This window comes from Oncorhynchus mykiss, chromosome 16 (assembly GCF_057628025.1).
Source record: "Oncorhynchus mykiss isolate SJ-2025 chromosome 16, ASM5762802v1, whole genome shotgun sequence".
NCBI lineage: Eukaryota > Metazoa > Chordata > Actinopteri > Salmoniformes > Salmonidae > Oncorhynchus > Oncorhynchus mykiss.
This window is the reverse complement of record NC_143037.1, coordinates 64,411,057-64,429,614: the sequence shown is the minus strand read 5'-3', so window position 1 is coordinate 64,429,614 and position 18,558 is coordinate 64,411,057. Positions and strand designations below refer to the sequence as shown.

General features: G+C 43.6%; 1 protein-coding gene across 1 annotated transcript; it reads left to right on the top strand.

Annotated features, from left to right (window-relative positions):
• The first annotated feature begins 616 nt into the window (after positions 1-616).
• Positions 617-2,447, top strand: LOC110492507 (class E basic helix-loop-helix protein 23). Its single transcript, XM_021566892.3, has one exon. The coding sequence runs from the start codon at positions 965-967 to the stop codon at positions 1,640-1,642; it is 678 nt and encodes a 225-aa protein (XP_021422567.1). The 5' UTR covers positions 617-964; the 3' UTR covers positions 1,643-2,447.
• The last annotated feature ends 16,111 nt before the right edge of the window (positions 2,448-18,558 follow it).

Below are 18,558 nucleotides of genomic sequence, written 5' to 3'. Positions count from 1 at the left end.
GAATGGTATTCCTAAAAGTTGAATGGTATTCCTAAAAGTTGAATGGTATTCCTAAAAATGGAATGGTATTCCTAAAAGTTGAATGGTATTCCTAAAAGTTGAATGGTATTCCTAAAAGTTGAGTGGTATTCCTAAAAGTTGAATGGTATTCCTAAAAGTGAATAGAAATCTGAATTGGAACACTTCACCATCCAGGGTTTTGGAGGAGTTGGATTTGCATGAAATTATGATCATATAAACCTCCAATATTGATTAAATAAAATGTAGCCTATGTTGGCCGTGCACTTCATAGCCTGTTTTCAGGCTGCCTAAAGTGGCCTAAACTAAGATAGTTGCATTTTCGTTTCCAATATTATCTAATGATTGTCTTTATTCCTGTATATATATATTGGGACAACAAATGCCCACTACGATTTGTCAAACATAGACTAACTCAATATTATAGGCGAACGCTATTTATGTCAGTTTGTGTTGCACTTATCATTATTCTGATCGAAATTAGGACCATACCAGTGTTCCACCCTAGTAATTAAAACGCCCCCCTGATTGGACAGATAGATAATCCCGGTGGGCCTCGCGCTCCTACTAACGCGCGAGTGGGACTGAGCGCGAGTCACAATCTGCCCAGGGCGAGGGCAAGACGCATGCTAGAACCCGGTTAAGGAGGCACGCGCTCCAGTCTCTCACCCATGCCAGTCTTTAAACTCGTTTAACGTCGCTTTGCAAAACACACAATTACAGAAGTGGTTTTTAATTTATATGCGCGCAGGGGAACGTAAACAGGGCTGAATTCAGCAAGAGGCCGAATCCATTCACTGCAACTGTTCTGAAGAGCCACAGAGTAAGTGTGTTGACAAGGACTCCGGGAGAGTGTGTGAATACTCTCCACGACAAAAGAACGACAGGGAGGAAGAGGATACATTTAAATCGTATTTTTTTAATTGTCCTTATTTTGGAAGAGAAAATGAATGCCGGGGAAGAGAACCTGCTGAAGTCCATCAGCAACGACACTCTACTCGACCTGACGCAGCGCTATGGCCAGTCCGCATTCGGTTTTGGACCTGGTCAGGTTACTGGAAGTTCTGGAGGGCGCTACCCTCTCACACCGGCCGCCGACTTCCTCCACGGTCAGACGGGCAAGTCCAACGAGAGCGGCGGGGAGCAAACCAGCGATGACGACGACAGTTTTGACCCTCTGGACCCCCGGAAGAGGGGCTCGGGCTTCGACGATGACAAACACGGGGGTCCCCTTTCTAAGAAGCCCAAGGAGCAGCGGTCTCTGCGCCTGAGCATCAATGCGCGCGAGAGGAGACGGATGCACGACCTGAACGATGCGTTAGACGGCCTGCGCTCTGTGATCCCATATGCGCACAGCCCGTCGGTGAGGAAACTCTCCAAAATAGCCACTCTCCTCCTGGCCAAGAACTACATCCTCATGCAGGCACAGGCTCTGGAGGAGATGAGGCGGCTGGTGGCTTATCTGAACCAGGGACAGAGCATCAACTCGCCCATCCCCACCGCCCTTGCACCCTTTGGACAGGCGGCCGTGTACCCTTTCACGGGCTCGGCACTCGCCACCCACGCCGATAAATACTCAGGGACAACTGCAAGTCTCTTCAAGCACCACAACGACAAGCCTTGATATCGTTTCTCTGTATATACCCGAACTTCATCCAATTGTATCCATATATCGGTCTCTCTCTCCCACTTTCTATAGTTATTTGAATACGTTGGAATGGGGACTAGGCCTACAGAATAAAGTCTAATGCGTAAATCCTAAACTATGTTTAAATAACTGCTGCCATGTTTCATCCAGATTGAACAAAAACATGAAAAACAACACTGGCCTTTACTAAAGGCTAGATTAGGGTTGGAGCTAAAAAATAGCTTTTTTTTTAAATATGGGAGAAAGTGTTTATCTTTCCCTAAACTCTCCTCAGAGTTAAAGGAATTTGATGAGTTGTTGTGGCCGTGACTTACCATGTTTTAATTGACAGTTTGACATTTTATGTGTGACCATAAAAACGGTACCCTTGCAAAAGTTATGAGTGATCTAAATATCTCATTCTTGTGTACTATGCAACATTCAGCAAAACGAAGAAAAATACGGAGAGAGATGACGAAAACGCTTTCCAGTGTCCAAGTTCTTTTGCAGCACTGTACATTTTGAATCAACTTTCCCTAATTTTAACTGATGCTATGTGGGGAAACACTAGTTTATTATGTCATATATTTTTGAAAAGATGTATTGAGGATTTTGGTTTGGTTATTGCACAATTCACATGATTGTAAGCTATTGTACAACTGTGGAAAACTACTTGATCAAAGTACTGCTATGACATTGGTTTTCAAAACAACAGCCTGACGAAGCATTTGGTTGTGTTGCAACATGAATTTCATATATTGTTTATATGTCTTTATAAATAAAACATATATCTATGCTCGAATAGGCTGCTATTTGTCTTTTTCCTTAAACTTGATTCCACACACCTAAACCATGCACAAAATTAAATTGACACATTCAATCATTTTACTTTATCTAGAGTTTATTAACGCTGAACTGAACTGATTTGTTGTTTTATAGCTTTTGGGACAGTGGTCAGGTGATTCAGACACAAATACATACCATAGTTATGTTTGTAATTAACATTTGAATTGTCAATTTACCACACGTTTTTCAGTTGTAGCCTACAATTTGTTAAAATGGTTTGTGGTTTACCAGACGTCTTAATTTAAGGCATCCCTCGGTCTAAAATTAGTTGATTTGACTGAATTCAATACGACTAAAACATAAATAAACTGACCGTGATTAGGCTACCCATGTGGATTTCCAGGTGAGTATCAGCAATAGGCTATTATAAATTATCTCACAACAATTTAGGAAATGCACTCTTTTCACAATTTTTTTTCATATAAGCCTACAGTAGGCCTGTCTACAATTCTCGATGGAAAATCGCAGCAATTAACACCTAATCTCGGTCCTAGTTTTTCTAGGCTTCATGACGTTGACAAACCTATCCATCATTCATTTCTGCGTAATGTCGCGAATGAATGGGTTCCACAAAATTAATTAGAAACTTCGTTGAGTGATCCGCTCTATTTCTCCCCCATTAAAAACCCCTTTGACATGAAGAGATACATTTATATCGCAGTAAACGAGCCGGGTCTGGCTGGTGGGGCCCGCTGGCGTGCTGAGGGGTCGGTGGCGCTGAAGGGAACGGCGCAAGAGCCGCCCCGGGCGCCCAGGACCTGTCTCCCGATATTTGGGTGATTGCGAGGCCTCGGCGAGTTTTCTCCAACCCAGCCGGATTATTAAGACGATTCCAACTCCTGTCTCCTTCGTCTCCTTAATTCGATGAACGTTACAGAGGGCAGTTTTGATTTGCAGGGCAGTGCATTGCATGGAAAACTAAGAGGTGGAATATATAGCTTAATCCTTATCTGAGAAATACGATTGTTTTCGCTGTAGGCCTATATTTTAAATGAAGGACAGTCAAACACATTTACTGTAGTCCTATCGTTTTCAGAACAGTACAAATAAATTAGTCTTACAGAAAACTCATGCACACTAAAACAAACTCCTTATCAACTTAATAAATAATTCTGCAGAAATGGACTTATTTAAAATAATCCTAATCAAAAACAAGGGAATGGTGTGCCTTTTTCACCAATAGCAACACGTTGTAGTCTGTGTTATACATATTTTCGGTAATTATTATACCAATTTAAACCAACATTTTTAAACAGTTTAATGAGTGCTCCGACTAATCACACCTGTCGTCAATGTAGGCATACATTTAGGCCTACGTGGCAGATTTGATGTACATTTCTATTTGTTTTTCACAATAGGCTACCTCCAAAGAAAAGTTCGGTTGCAATAAAATGGTGAGAGAGAGAAAGAGCGAGGTACTTTTCAGTCAGTGTCACTGTGACTTAACTTTGCACCTTTCCACCTTTTACGCACGAGTCTGTCTGTGCGTTAAACCAGCCTATTCCTTAGCTGTGCCAAGGTGGGACATATATTCAAACAGAAGATAGACGTGAATTTAATATAATAGGAAAGATTGAGTGACTAACGAGAAGACCAATCATTCAGTCTCTCTGTTTGTCGCTAAGGGTTGCCCCAGTCACTCTATAACAGTTTAGATAGATGTCATAACAGCATGCCACCTCTGGCACCTCAAATTGTAGTTCTGATGACAGACGACTCCTCAGCAGCCCCGCGTGACAGGCAGAGGATCGGGGATTCGTTCTGACAAACGGTGCTGTTGATTTTGGGCCATAGCCTCTGTCTCGAGCTCAATCACTATCCACTTCAGCTAATTGGCTTGGATGAGACGGCTGCCTTTTTGCACGGAAGTCTGTATGGTCAGTTTCCCAGTGTCTCCGGTAAACTGCATGGTTTATCACTTGATACAGTATGTGTTCATGGAGACAACTTTCAATATCGCTGTAGCTTGTACGTTTCAGGGTGACAATTTATTAATTATGAGAATATCAACTATATTGGTGCGTTCTTGACCTTGGTGTGTGGCACATTCAGACCAGGGTCTAGAAGGAAACACTAACTCTGAAATAATTAGTAAAAATATTTTTCAACTCTTATTTGCCCTTGAAATGTAATTTGTATTGCCAACAATAACGAAACCAACAACAAAATATGCCACTTTCTAAAGAGATTTTAAACTATTTATAAATAGTTTATAGACTGCTGTTTATTAGTTCAACTAAATGCGATACCTAAATATTATCAGTATTTATGATAATGGCACCATAATGAAATGCCTCCCAATCTGTCTAGATAACTTCATCATATATTACCTGATGTACATAGCCTACTCATATACTGACTCTTGTTGACACACACACACACACACACACACACACACACACACACACACACACACACACACACACACACACACACACACACACACACACACACACACACACATTTGGAATGCACACACATGCCCTCAGTGATGTTATGTAGACCAACACATATCCCAGCACACTCCTGCCTACCTGCACAACTGTGTCCAATCTAGTGCACAGCACTAAACTGCATCTCTGGTGTCTGTAAACGTTTGTGTTTGTTCTCAGTGGGATCAGAAGGGAGTGATTTCATTAGCAGGGCCGTGAGCTTTGATGTATGTTGTTGTGCTTTTCCACAACCCGATGGTATAGTAGTAAAAACATATGCCCTTAAGTGCCAACCTCTCTCTAATGCTTCTGACAGCGCTGCTTTCTCTAATTACGCTCTCTCAGAGACTGGCCTTCGTGTCTGATGCACATTGTGACACTCTTTATCATACTCGTATACACAGAGGACAAACACACACGCACACACACACAGACACACACACACACGAACACACTCACAAAAAAACGTACATACTGCCGAGGGTTGTTGGCGGGGTTGGGGATGAGGGGGGCTGGGCTGTGCTTTAGAATAAAATGCTTTGCAGGTTTTTGTTCAAATCTGCTCAGGGAGGCAAACCTGTTCTGTTAGATGCCAATTGATACTGGAAACAGGGGTGTTTGGGCACGATCAAGTGGTGGAAGGGGGGAAAGTTTGCATAAACAATAGAGCCTGTGTGAGTTTGGGGGGGGGGGGTATGTTTCTGTGTGTGTCTGATTCTGGTAGTTCTGGTAGCAGAGAGAAAGAAAGAGGGAGACAAAGGGAAACATTTTAAAAAGAGGTATAGCGTGAGAGAAGGAAGTGCTGATGGCTCTATGTTATTGTGCCTGCAGTGGTACTGGAAGGACCCCCAGTGTTCCATTCCTCTATGACATCACTGCTCTCCTCCCTCCCAGCCCCGCCTTGTCAGAAGCAATGAACGGGTGAGTCAGTTGGTTCCGAGGAGCCATGTGATTCGGGGCGACGTTGCTGCGAGTGTGGTGGGATGGGTCCGGGTCTTCCATTCATTACCCTCATCAGATGGGTAAGAGGGGGTAGTGTTGGGGGGAGGACTATGTGTTCATATGGCCGCAAAACTTCAGAACATGGCAGTCAGGCAAAGCGTTTTGCCTATCGCCACAAGGCACCTGACACCACACATTGTAAACCCAGACTGTGTAGACGAGCTGGGGCTGGGCCTAGGGAGAGGGAGGGGAGACCAGAGGAGCAGGGAGGGGAGACTGCAGGACAACATGAACATGGAGGAGCTGATTTGCCTCCGTCTATAGCATTGTTTAAGATTATACTGTGCTATGGAGTTGTGTCCCAAAAAAAAATATTTTGCTCAAAACATATTATTTTACTCTCAAGTTTGTGTACATTATTGTATTTATATGTGGGATATAGTTTTCAACAGGAAAAGTTCAAAAATAACTGGAGTGCATCTTTAAGCACTTGGCTGGACCAATGTTACTATACAGTATCTAATGGCAGGGCTACATTGACATATCACTTTAGAATCAAAAGAGCTCTTTCGCTCTGTCACTGCCTCTGACCCCTTTCACTCCCTCCACCCCACCCCACCCTTTCTTTTTGATTTCCCGGTCTCACCAACTATTATCCCTCCCTCCCTCTTGGCCTGTGGTCTTGACAGAAGATGTGAGTTGACAAACGGGGGCATCCGTTACCTTGGCACAGCCTAATCTCTGTAATGGTCCTCAGACACACCACTGACTGGTGGGGAACTTTGGGGGGAAATGGAGGGAAATGGGGGCACAGACACACACACACACACCTTCTACTCCACCCTCCGCATCTAGCTCCCTGCTCCGTACCAGATGAACACAGACACACACAGAGTACCCTCACCCAACACCCGGCTCCGTACCAGCTGAACACACACACACACACCGAGTACCCTCACCCATCACCCTGTTCCATACCAGCTGACGAGGGCCGTGGTTTTGTGGGAGCAGGGGGAGTTCGTTATCCTCATTAATTAATGCCAAAAGCGATGTAGTTGGCCATCCATAATCCTCCATGCGGAGACACAGTGACAGGCAGGCAGGCAGGGCCGGCCCCACCCTCCACAGCCACTCATAGACACACACACAGGAAATGAAGATGCATTTAACTCTCATCATCAATGTGAGTTTGGGACTGGGTGTATGTGTGTGTGTGTGTGTGTGTGAGGTGTGCATCAATAGGCCTACTTAGGCCAAATTAACCTCTGTTAGTGATACCAGGCCACTCGCACTGCCAATCCTGCATCTTATTGTCATCCTTCACCACTGCCAATCCTGCATCTTATTGTCATCCTTCACCACTGCCAATCCTGCATCTTATTGTCATCCTTCACCACTGCCAATCCTGCATCTTATTGTCATCCTTCACCACTGCCAATCATGCATCTTATTGTCATCCTTCACCACTGCCAATCCTGCATCTTATTGTCATCCTTCACCACTGCCAATCCTGCATCTTATTGTCATCCTTCACCACTGCCAATCCTGCATCTTATTGTCATCCTTCACCACTGCCAATCCTGCATCTTATTGTCATCCTTCACCACTGCCAATCCTGCATCTTATTGTCATCCTTCACCACTGCCAATCCTGCATCTTATTGTCATCCTTCACCACTGCCAATCATGCATCTTATTGTCATCCTTCACCACTGCCAATCCTGCATCTTATTGTCATCCTTCACCACTGCCAATCCTGCATCTTATTGTCATCCTTCACCACTGCCAATCCTGCATCTTATTGTCATCCTTCACCACTGCCAATCCTGCATCTTATTGTCATCCTATATCACTGCCAATCCTGCATCTTATTGTCATCCTTCCCCACTGCCAATCCTGCATCTTATTGTCATCCTTCACCACTGCCAATCCTGCATCTTATTGTCATCCTTCACCACTGCCAATCCTGCATCTTATTGTCATCCTTCACCACTGCCAATCCTGCATCTTATTGTCATCCTTCCCCACTACCAATCCTGCATCTTATTGTCATCCTTCCCCACTGCCAATCCTGCATCTTATTGTCATCCTTCACCACTGCCAATCCTGCATCTTATTGTCATCCTTCACCACTGCCAATCCTGCATCTTATTGTCATCCTTCCCCACTACCAATCCTGCATCTTATTGTCATCCTTCCCCACTACCAATCCTGCATCTTATTGTCATCCTTCCCCACTGCCAATCCTGCATCTTATTGTCATCCTTCCCCACTGCCTAACTGTAACTGCTTTTACACAATACAATCTTTTTTTTTTTTTTATCTACTTTCCTTTTCAATTGTACTTACAGATGTAGGATCTTAATTTGATCACCCTGTTGCAGGCAAACCTTCCTGCAATGCAGGACATTTAAAACGTGTAATGTATTTGAGGTTTAAAAATGTCACTTTGACATTTCCACGTTGAAATTTCAGACTTGTTTTTCCCTTAAGAAAAATGTACTGTATCAGCCTCTACAAATGTTTCATAAATTATAATCCACTAAGGTTACATTTACACAGTCCATTTCTGGAAAAAGATCTAATATCATTTGACAAAAGACCAATAATTGGGCAAAAGATAAAAATGGAGCTGTCTGTGTAAACACAAACACATAATAATTCAATAATTTCCTGCTGTAGCAAACTGGGTCAAATTAAGATCCTACATCTGTATGTGTGTACTACAACAGGGTGTTATAGGATGAAGATGTGTCAGACATATAGGATGAAGATGGGTCTTGGAAGTGAGCGGGACAGGGGTGCAGGGGATGCAGTACTCCTGAATGAAAGGCAAGATTAATGGCGTTTCCCTGCCGCAGATCGTCTCGCGCTCGCCTAATTAAAAGAGTTGGAACATGCGCATGGCCATGGATCAGTGGCTTTTAATGAGGAGCTTGTAGGCCCATTTGGGTCTCATTTTCTGCTTAATAAGGCCGGTTTAAAAAGTCATTTTGGAGGGATGTGACTCCTTTAAACCTGCTCATTATCAATAATAGTGCTTCAGTTAAGTACTTCAGGAAACGCTGTTTAATTAATATTGTGGGGTACACGTGGATTAGCTGACAGGCTGGAATGGAGCAGAGAGAGAGAGAGAGCGGAGGGGAGGGGAGGTGGGGGGTTGTAATTGATGAAGAACTTTCAAGGGCACTGATTTCATTAAGCAGCTTCATTACGACCCAAATAACTCTTCATGTCATTTCAATGCTCCAGTCGCTCTCCCAGACACACACACACACGCGCACACACACACACATACACACACATACACACATGTGCGCAAACACGCACAGACAGAAACACACACGAGCAAACACAGACACACACACACAGACATTCAAACACTCAAACGCACACATTTATTGTCTTGTGTAGGAGGAGGACACAAGAAGGATTTTCACATTAGAGGGTTTGTTTTCAAGTTTAGGTTGTGAAGTAAATGCCTACTGCATATTGTGTTTTGATTGATTTAAGATGATTCCACTGCAGCCATCCATTGCAATTTGATTCTGATTTGTTATGGAAGAGTTTTCCATTGAAGCTTGCAAACACAGGGTCACCTGAGAGCTTTGAAGGTCATGGGTTTACAGGAAAAGCAGGCTTGACAGAAGAGAGTGGGTTGGAGGTGGGTGGGCCGAATCCTCTAGCAACTTCCACCACTCAGACCCATTGTTCTCTCCCACAGAGCTACAGTTACTAAAGGCTCTTATGGGCACTTTATCCTATTGTGATAATCTGCTTAGTCCTGGACTCCACTGTTGTGTATCTGGAGCTGGACTCCACTGTTGTGTATCTGGTGCTGGACTCCACTGTTGTGTATCTGGAGCTGGACTCCACTGTTGTGTATCTGGAGCTGGACTCCACTGTTGTGTATCTGGAGCTGGACTCCACTGTTGTGTATCTGGAGCTGGACTCCACTGTTGTGTATCTGGAGCTGGACTCCACTGTTGTGTATCTGGTGCCATGCAGAGAAGTGGTGTACTTGAGGGGTTTTGTTGCGCTGCCTCTAAATCTCTGGGGGGTTTCTGCTTTCACTACAGGACCAATTACAAGGGCCAACACTGTGGAGGCTTGCTGGGTGACATGAGGCTCACTAGTGGCAGGTCTCAATCATCAATCAATCAATATTTTAAAGAGCCAATAAAAAAACAAGATAAGAATTACACATCAGCCTAACAATAAGGAAAAGAGTGGTCGGCTTGAGGATCATTTATTGTTGAACTCAGCGGGTTTTGTCTGGCTAATAGCATTCACAATGGGCTGCAATATTCAAGGTAAATTAAATTAAATCAAATTAAATCCAACTTGAGAGTCCTCACTTTTTGTGTGCAAAGGTTTTTACCACGGCCTTTAGGTCTAGGTTGTGGGTCTGCCTGTTTTCTATACTGGATATTGCCTGTACATTATATGTCCATTGCACTGCACACAATGTAAACTTAGTCTTGAATGATGCATGCCAAAATATACCAGAGATAAGGCACTGGTGATAATGCAACCACTCAATTTAAAAGCCAGTTTACCAGTATGAAAGAAATTGCGACCGCTTTTTTTGTTCAAACCCACAAGAACTTTTAAAGATGATAATCTGTTTGCATCTGCCAATTTATGTCTGTCCAGAATCCAGACGACCTGTCCCCAGAGTTCCCTATACAGTTAGTCTCTTTCCGTAACGTGGCAATTAAGGAGAACAAGAGGCTCAATTAAAGATGTTGCAGAACTGCTGTACTTTAAGCACCACTCCCTTCTGCCCAGTTTCAATGATGTTGCTATAGCAATCAATCTATTTTTACCATCCCTGTAACTGTCGCTTCTGCGGAGAGATCCTTTTGTCAAGTAAAACTCATAATAAACTACAAGAAGAAGCATTAGACTCTCGGCCTGAAATACGCTTTGGAACACCTGAGTAAGCTCCACTCATTGCACTGGTGCCGTCGTAGCCTTGACCAAGGCATTTGTTTACTGACATCCCCTTATACTTAACATTCCTGAAGCCCAAGAAACAAATAGTACATATGGAAATTGAAAAGGTTTATGAATTCCTTTTTGGATGGTTACTGTCAAAATGATGGACATCGATGATCGGCGCATGCCCTCCCCCGCCCTTCTGGGCCCCCAGTTGGTGGTGTTGTATTTTCTGTCTCAATACATTGAATTTGAGAATACGTTTGGTGTATTAGTAGCATGGTAAGAGGTATGATGTAAGTAGTTCATCCAAAGAAGTGGACTGAATGGCTTATGTTCAATTGTAGAACAAGAGAAAATAGGAAGAGGGAGAAGGAAAGGGAGGGAGAGGCTAGAAAGGAGGAGGAGAAGGGAGACGAGGAGGAGGCGAGAGGGAGGGAGGGAGGGAGAGTCTCCTTTTAATCATCACAGTGGGGGCCTACTTACATTATTTGGGTTTGACTTGTTGATAGCGTTGACACTGTCCAACTGAGTAGCAGGTGATATCAGAGCGACTTTGAAGGATTAGTGGGAATGAGAGGGGGTTTTAGCGAGTTTTGCGTGGGGGATAATTCCTTTGAAATATTCTAATATGGAAAATGGATTTTCCATTTTTTTTTCAGATGAGGTTTCTCGAGGACAATAGCATTGGGGAAATTGTCTTACTGTATGACATCAGCAGAAGGAGAGAGAGAAAGAAAGAGATTAGAGAAAGAGAGAGCTGGAGAGAGAACGAGACAAAGAGAGCAAGAGAGACCGCCTTTAAAAGGAAGGATATCAGAAGAGGTCGTCCTGCAGTACTAGAGTATAGGCTATAAATAGGTGCATAGCACAGTACAGTAGCTAAGCTAACAGCTAACCCTAAACAGAGCTAAAGCTAGGCCTAATGCCACTCCAGCTAATGCTCTGGATAAGCCTCAGCTCCACTACCTTGTTATGATTTTTCATAGAATGCAAATAAGAAGAGAATAACACAAAGGCAATCCATTCCTATCTAATCTATAACACCTTTATTGTTGGGACTGATTGTTTTTCTCTGGTAGGAAATAACAGAAAAACAATCACCTTTTGTTTATTTTCAAGGAAGTGTGCGTTTTGTTCTGCGACAGTTGTTGATAGCTCCAGTACATGTTAACTAAAGGAGGAGCGATTAAATTCTTGTTGATATATATTTACAGTGGGGAGAACAAGTATTTGATACAGTTTAGATACAGGAATTTAGACCAAAAAGCTCTATTTTTGTCTCATCAGACCACATGACCTTCTCCCATTCCTCCTCTGGATCATCCAGATGGTCATTGGCAAACTTCAGACGGGCCTGGACATGCGCTGGCTTGAGCAGGGGGACCTTGCGTGCGCTGCAGTATTTTAATCCATGACGGCGTAGTGTGTTACTAATGGTTTTCTTTGAGACTGTGGTCCCAGCTCTCTTCAGGTCATTGACCAGGTCCTGCCATGTAGTTCTGGGCTGATCCCTCACCTTCCTCATGATCATTGATGCCCCACGAGGTGAGATCTTGCATGGAGCCCCAGACCGAGGGTGATTGACCGTCATCTTGAACTTCTTCCATTTTCGAACAATTGCGCCAACAGTTGTTGCCTTCTCACCAAGCTGCTTGCCTATTGTCCTGTAGCCCATCCCAGCCTTGTGCAGGTCTACAATTTTATCCCTGATGTCCTTATACAGCTCTCTGGTCTTGGTCATTGTGGAGAGGTTGGAGTCTGTTTGATTGAGTGTGTGGACAGGTGTCTTTTATACAGGTAACGAATTCAAACAGGTGCAGTTAATACAGGTAATGAGTGGAGAACAGGAGGGCCTCTTAAAGAAAAACTAACAGGTCTGTGAGAGCCGTAATTCTTACTGGTTGGTAGGTGATCAAATACTTATGTCATGCAATAAAATGCTAATTAATTACTTAAAAATCATACAATATGATTTTCTGGGTTTTTGTTTTAGATTCCGTCTCTCACAGTTGAAGTGTACCTATGATAAAAGAATGACAGACCTCTACATGCTTTGTAAGTAGGAAAACCTGCAAAATCGGCAGTGTATGAAATACTTGTTCTCCCCACTGTATATTCTAACCAGTACAGGAAATTGAAACACATACAGTCGCAAGGTCAAGAAAATAGTAGTATTAAATAGCTATATATAATTATGTGTGTGTGTGTGTGACTGTGTGTGTGTGTGTGTGTGTGTGTGAGTGTGTGTGTGTGTGAGTGTGTGTGTGTGGGGTGTGTGTGTGTGTGTGTTTGTGTGTGTGTGTGTGTGTGTGTGTGTGTGTGACTGTGTGTCTCTCTGTGTGTGTGTGTGTGTGTGTGTGTGTGTGTGTGTGTGTGTGTGTGTGTGTGTGTGTGTGTGTGTGTGTGTGTGTGTGTGTGTGACTGTGTGTGTGTGTGGGGGGGTGTGTGTGTGTGTGTGTGTGTGTGTGTGTACATGAAACCCCCACCCATCAGTCTCCAAGTAAAGGGCTAGCCCATTAGATCACAGGGGTGTTTGTGTGTCTCATTTACTGTCTTCATTACACTGGTGTGTTAATGGAGGAGATGACTTTGGAGGTGGAGCGATGGACAGATGGATGGATGACAGTCCTCTATCACCTCTGATGCTGACAGAGAGAGGGAGTGAAGGAGGAGTGGGATAGAGGGAAAGAAAGAAAGGGAGAGATTGAAGGATGAGAAAGAGAGAGCGGGAGGGAGGGAGAGAAAGGGAAAGAGAAAAAAGAAAGAGAGAGGTGCAGGGGAGAGAAAGAGAAAATAAGAAATGTTGACATTATGTATGAATGAAAGACTGACGGAGGGGTTATATGGTGGGTAGCTGGGCACAGTGTGTGTGAGGTTGTGTGTGTGTGTATGTGTGTGTGTGAATGAAGCCCCATACTGTACGTTGGTGTGTCCAGGTGGCTTGTCGTTCTCTCCTGTGTGAGGGATTATTCCCAGGAAGTGCAGTGAAGCAACAGTAATACAGAGTGTGCCTTATTGTTACTGAGACTACAGCTACACGTTCACACAGTAGACACATGCATACACATATTGAGCTACAGAGCTATTGAAAATGAACTTGTGCATCTCATTCACGCATTTGGAACAAATCATCTCTGTTGAGAAAACAAATAAGGATGATTGGGAGATTTTGAAGTAAAGATAACAACTAGTATGTCACTGATATTATTATGGAGAGACAACAAGAGGATTCAGTAATTTGGAGGAATGTTTTTCTGTTTTTGGCAATCTCTACAGGTGTTCATTGACCATCCTCTTACAATATGAAACATGTCATCATACTAAACCACTCTACATTTCATCAACTTTGGGTATTTTTTTAGGATGGAAATAGGATCTTAATTGGTTAAGAAATAAAGCTGTGGCCCAATCCCCTTTCCGGTCGCCATTGTCCTTGTATTAATATTTCAAACAATGAAGGCAAAAAAACAATACTTTGTGATCCCTAACAGGGAATTACATAGGATACATTTGTATCATCCCCCCTCCCTTCACACACACACACACACACACACACACACACACACACACACACACACACACACACACACACACACACACTACTGATCTTTCTGGTATTGTGAACATGAGGATTTCTGATAATGTCCCGGCTCCATTTTCATTTTAATCCCGGCAATGGGACTGGATAATCTGGTGAAGAAGGCCTTGGCCTGGTTGATGCTTCTGATTGAGTTTCTTTTGTTTGGTAGATATGTAATATGGCCGGGTTCAGAGGATTTAATGGGGGGTTACTAGATGGTATGTGATTTAATCATGTTTGCAGAGGTAAACAGGCTGTGGTCTGCTTCCTGACACACACGCACGCACGAACACACACACACGCACGCACGCACGAACACACACACGCACGCACGCACGCACGCACGCACGCACACACACACACACACACACACACACACACACACACACACACACACACACACACACACACACACACACACAGGGTGTTTCAACAGTGTAAGGCAGACAAGTGCCTAAGGTGTTAGATTCACAGAGACAGAGAGATTGGAAACATTACAAGGGTAGTATTGTGTAATGGGGGGGTTGCCTTGAACGCAGATGCTTGTGAGGGGGTGTGGGATGTTAGATAGGGACAAGGGGGGAGGACATGTGTGTGGGGTGAGATGATATGGGGCCTGGGATTTTGGAGAGGGGGGCTATTAACAAGTACAGAATGGAATTAAGAATAATTGGTCTGGAGAGGGGGTGGGGCGGTGAATGGGTGGGTGGGTTTTGGGTTTTGGGTTTGGCGACCCAAATGTTGTAGCTTATGACCCTGGGGGGGATCTTTCTATAGCCTTTTAATGTGTGTGGGGGTACTGATGACAAAGACATGGATCAGTTACAGTAACCGTCCTAGACGAATGGATTATGGAGGAACAAATGGATAATGAACAGGATTTAATGAAGAAAGGAAGGGGATGGAGAGTTAAAGGGGTGGCATTGTATTTGACCCTGATTCTGAACACCTGCTAAACAAACCTACCTACTTATACAGGTATTTTACTGTTAAGAAATCCACATAGAAATTAAACATTTCAGTTAATTAATTGAATTTCAATTTACTTCCTGATGGACTACATTGGAAACTGAATTGACCCCAAACCCTGCTGAAATCCATCTTATATGAGTGAATAAGTGGAAGCAACAGTGGCAACAGCACTCACTGAAAAGTGTAACCATGAAAACCATTAGCACTCTAGGAGTGAGTGAGAGAGGGAGCGAGCGAGCGGGAGAGAGAGTATGTGAGGGAGTATGTGAGGAAGAGTGAAAGAGGGAGGGAGGGAGGGAGGGAGGGATGGAGGGAGGGGATCCCCCTCCTCTTTTAACTTAATCCTCACAGTGGCAGGCTCAACAATAAGAAACCATGATCAGCTGCCATTTACGCAACACACACACACACACACACACTTGTAGACCCCCCACCACTTACCCCGGATCTGTATCTGGCTCTGTGAGTGTAGGGTAGGAGGAGAGTGGGTAGGATGGAAAGCAGGGTGGACAGGAGGGTGTCGGCTAGTTTTCTTTATGTCTCCATCAGTCTGTCTAACTTATAGTGCCACTACAGTCATTAGGCCTGTTGTGTTAAATCTTTCTTACATTAGCTACCATAACACATTGTTAGACATTAAAGTAATATTATCAATATTCAGATCATAATTATAGCAACAAAAGCTGAGAAAGTTGGGTGAGAGCGTGCGAGAGAGAGCGAGAGAGAGTGAGCGAGAGATAAATAATTTTCACTCAGGCAACAGAGAGAGAGAGCGAGAGAGAGAGAGCGAGAGAGAAATAATTTTCACTCATGCAACAGAGAGAGAGAGCGAGAGATAAATCATTTTCACTCAGGCAACAGAGAGAGAGAGAGCGAGAGAGAGAGAGAGCGAGAAAGAAATCATTTTCACTCAGGCAACACGTGTGTTTAGTTGTCTTGGAGACACAGATACAGGTGAGCACAAATAGGACACAAAGTCATGAATCCCCCATCTCAAGGTGTTGCTATCCAGGCATACAGAGCCTGGGGCTGCAGTGTCCAACTACACACAGAAGACCTGGAGGATAAAACACCCCCGACACTCTCACAGGGAAATCAAATGAGGGCACAAGCAAGAGAAACACTTCCTTTGTACAGTATTGAACACTACGATGACTATGATGATGATGAGGATGACTATGATGATGATGAGGATAATTATGAGGTTGATAACGATGATGGTGATGGAAGTCTCAAACATCAGGCCAGACACAATAGCATCGCAAAGATTTGTTTTTAAATAAATGAATTTGCTCTGTTAGAGTAGGGGCAATTCAAATCCACCCCCACTATTACTAGACACCCCAATACCCTGTTCACTGACAGTATTTAGAGGTTAAAGTAGTTAACACAGGAACAATATCACCCCCCAAACACACACGCACGCACGCACGCACGCACGCACACACACACACACACACACACACACACACACACACACACACACACACACACACACACACACACACACACACACACACACACACACATACTCATTAACCGCTTCACTCACTGGCATGTGGGTTTATTGCCATGTTTATTCACATATGTGTAAACTGGAGGTGCCCCATTATGCTCTTGGGTAACAGTAAGAGATGGGGAAAAGATCAGAAGGGCAGACAAATGATTATGATACAAATGAGAGCACTTGGTGGATACAGACTACATCCATAATCCTGATGTTGCTATGGCTTCTGTATTATGCAGATGAGACACACACATGCACAGCAACCAGGTTGTGATTAAATTTGCCGGGGCGTATGATCCGTCGCTAAATCTTTGCAATTTTCATTTTATGCAGCTTTAATATGGATCATGGTTTCTCTCAGGGTGCCCCCGTCGCTTAATCTGGAGCAATCTGAACTGAATCCGGCTGGGTATGGCAGGAAGGCTAGCAGCTGACAGGCTACACCAGGACTACACAGCCCAGCCACTGGGATAACTGTGTATTTACACATCTGACCACCTGGAAGCCAATGAAAATACACTAACATCCAAACATACTCAGGGTGAAAATATAATTTTTTGTTTCGATAAAACAAATAACAGTGTAAACACTTCATATTAACTGAAAGTGCCATGCATTCATCCCTGGATAGAGAGGGCAAGGCCATCCTTGAACCATGTAAAATGTCTAACAGCAAGTCTGAAGACAAAACCACAAGTTGCTTTGATGTGAATACAGTAGCAGTCACAGATATCTTATCAAATGAAGGTCTATATGTAATTGTATGATAGCAGGTGTAAGATTAGTCAGGTAAGTGTGTGGTGGACAGACGTTGTCACTGCCACAGCTACTGTAGCACCAGGAGAACATACACATACACATCTGCTATTTCTAACATCTGTTCCTGGTACTGCTGATCATCTGACACTCTAATCTACTGATTACCAATAATCAACATATATATACAGTACCAGTCAAAGGTTTGGACACACTCATTCCAGGGTTTTCCTGTATGTTTACTATTTTCTACATTGTACTATGAAAAAACACATATGGGATCATGTAGTAACCAAAAAATTGTTAATTAAATCAAAATATATCTTAGATTTTAGATTCTTCAAAGTAGCCACCCTATGCCTTGATGACTGCTTTGCACACTCTTGGCATTCTCTCAACCAGCATCACCTGGAATGCTTTTCCAACCGTCTTGAGGGAGTTCCCACATATTCTGAGCACTTTCCTTCACTCTGCGGCCCAACTCATCCCAAACCAGAGTTCGGGTAATTGTGGAGTACAGGTCATCTGATGCAGCGCTCCATCACTCTCCTTCTTGGTCAAATAGCCCTTACACAGCCTGGAGGGGTGTTGGGTCATTGTCCTGTTGAAATACAAATTATAGTCCCACTAAGCACAAACCAGATGGGATGGCGTATTGCTGCAGAATGCTGTGATAGCCATGTTGGTTAAGTGCGCCTTGAATTCTAAATAAATCACAGACAGTGTCACCAGCAAAGCACCACCACACCATCACACTGCAATTTCTTAGGCTGGTAACTCTAATTAACTTATCCTCTGCAGCAGAGGTAACTCTGGGTCTTACTTTCATGTGGCAGTCCTCATGAGAGCCAGTTTCATCCTAGCACTTGATAGTTTTTGTGACTGCACTTGAAGAAACTTTCAAAGTTCTTGAAATTTCCTGCATTGACTGACCT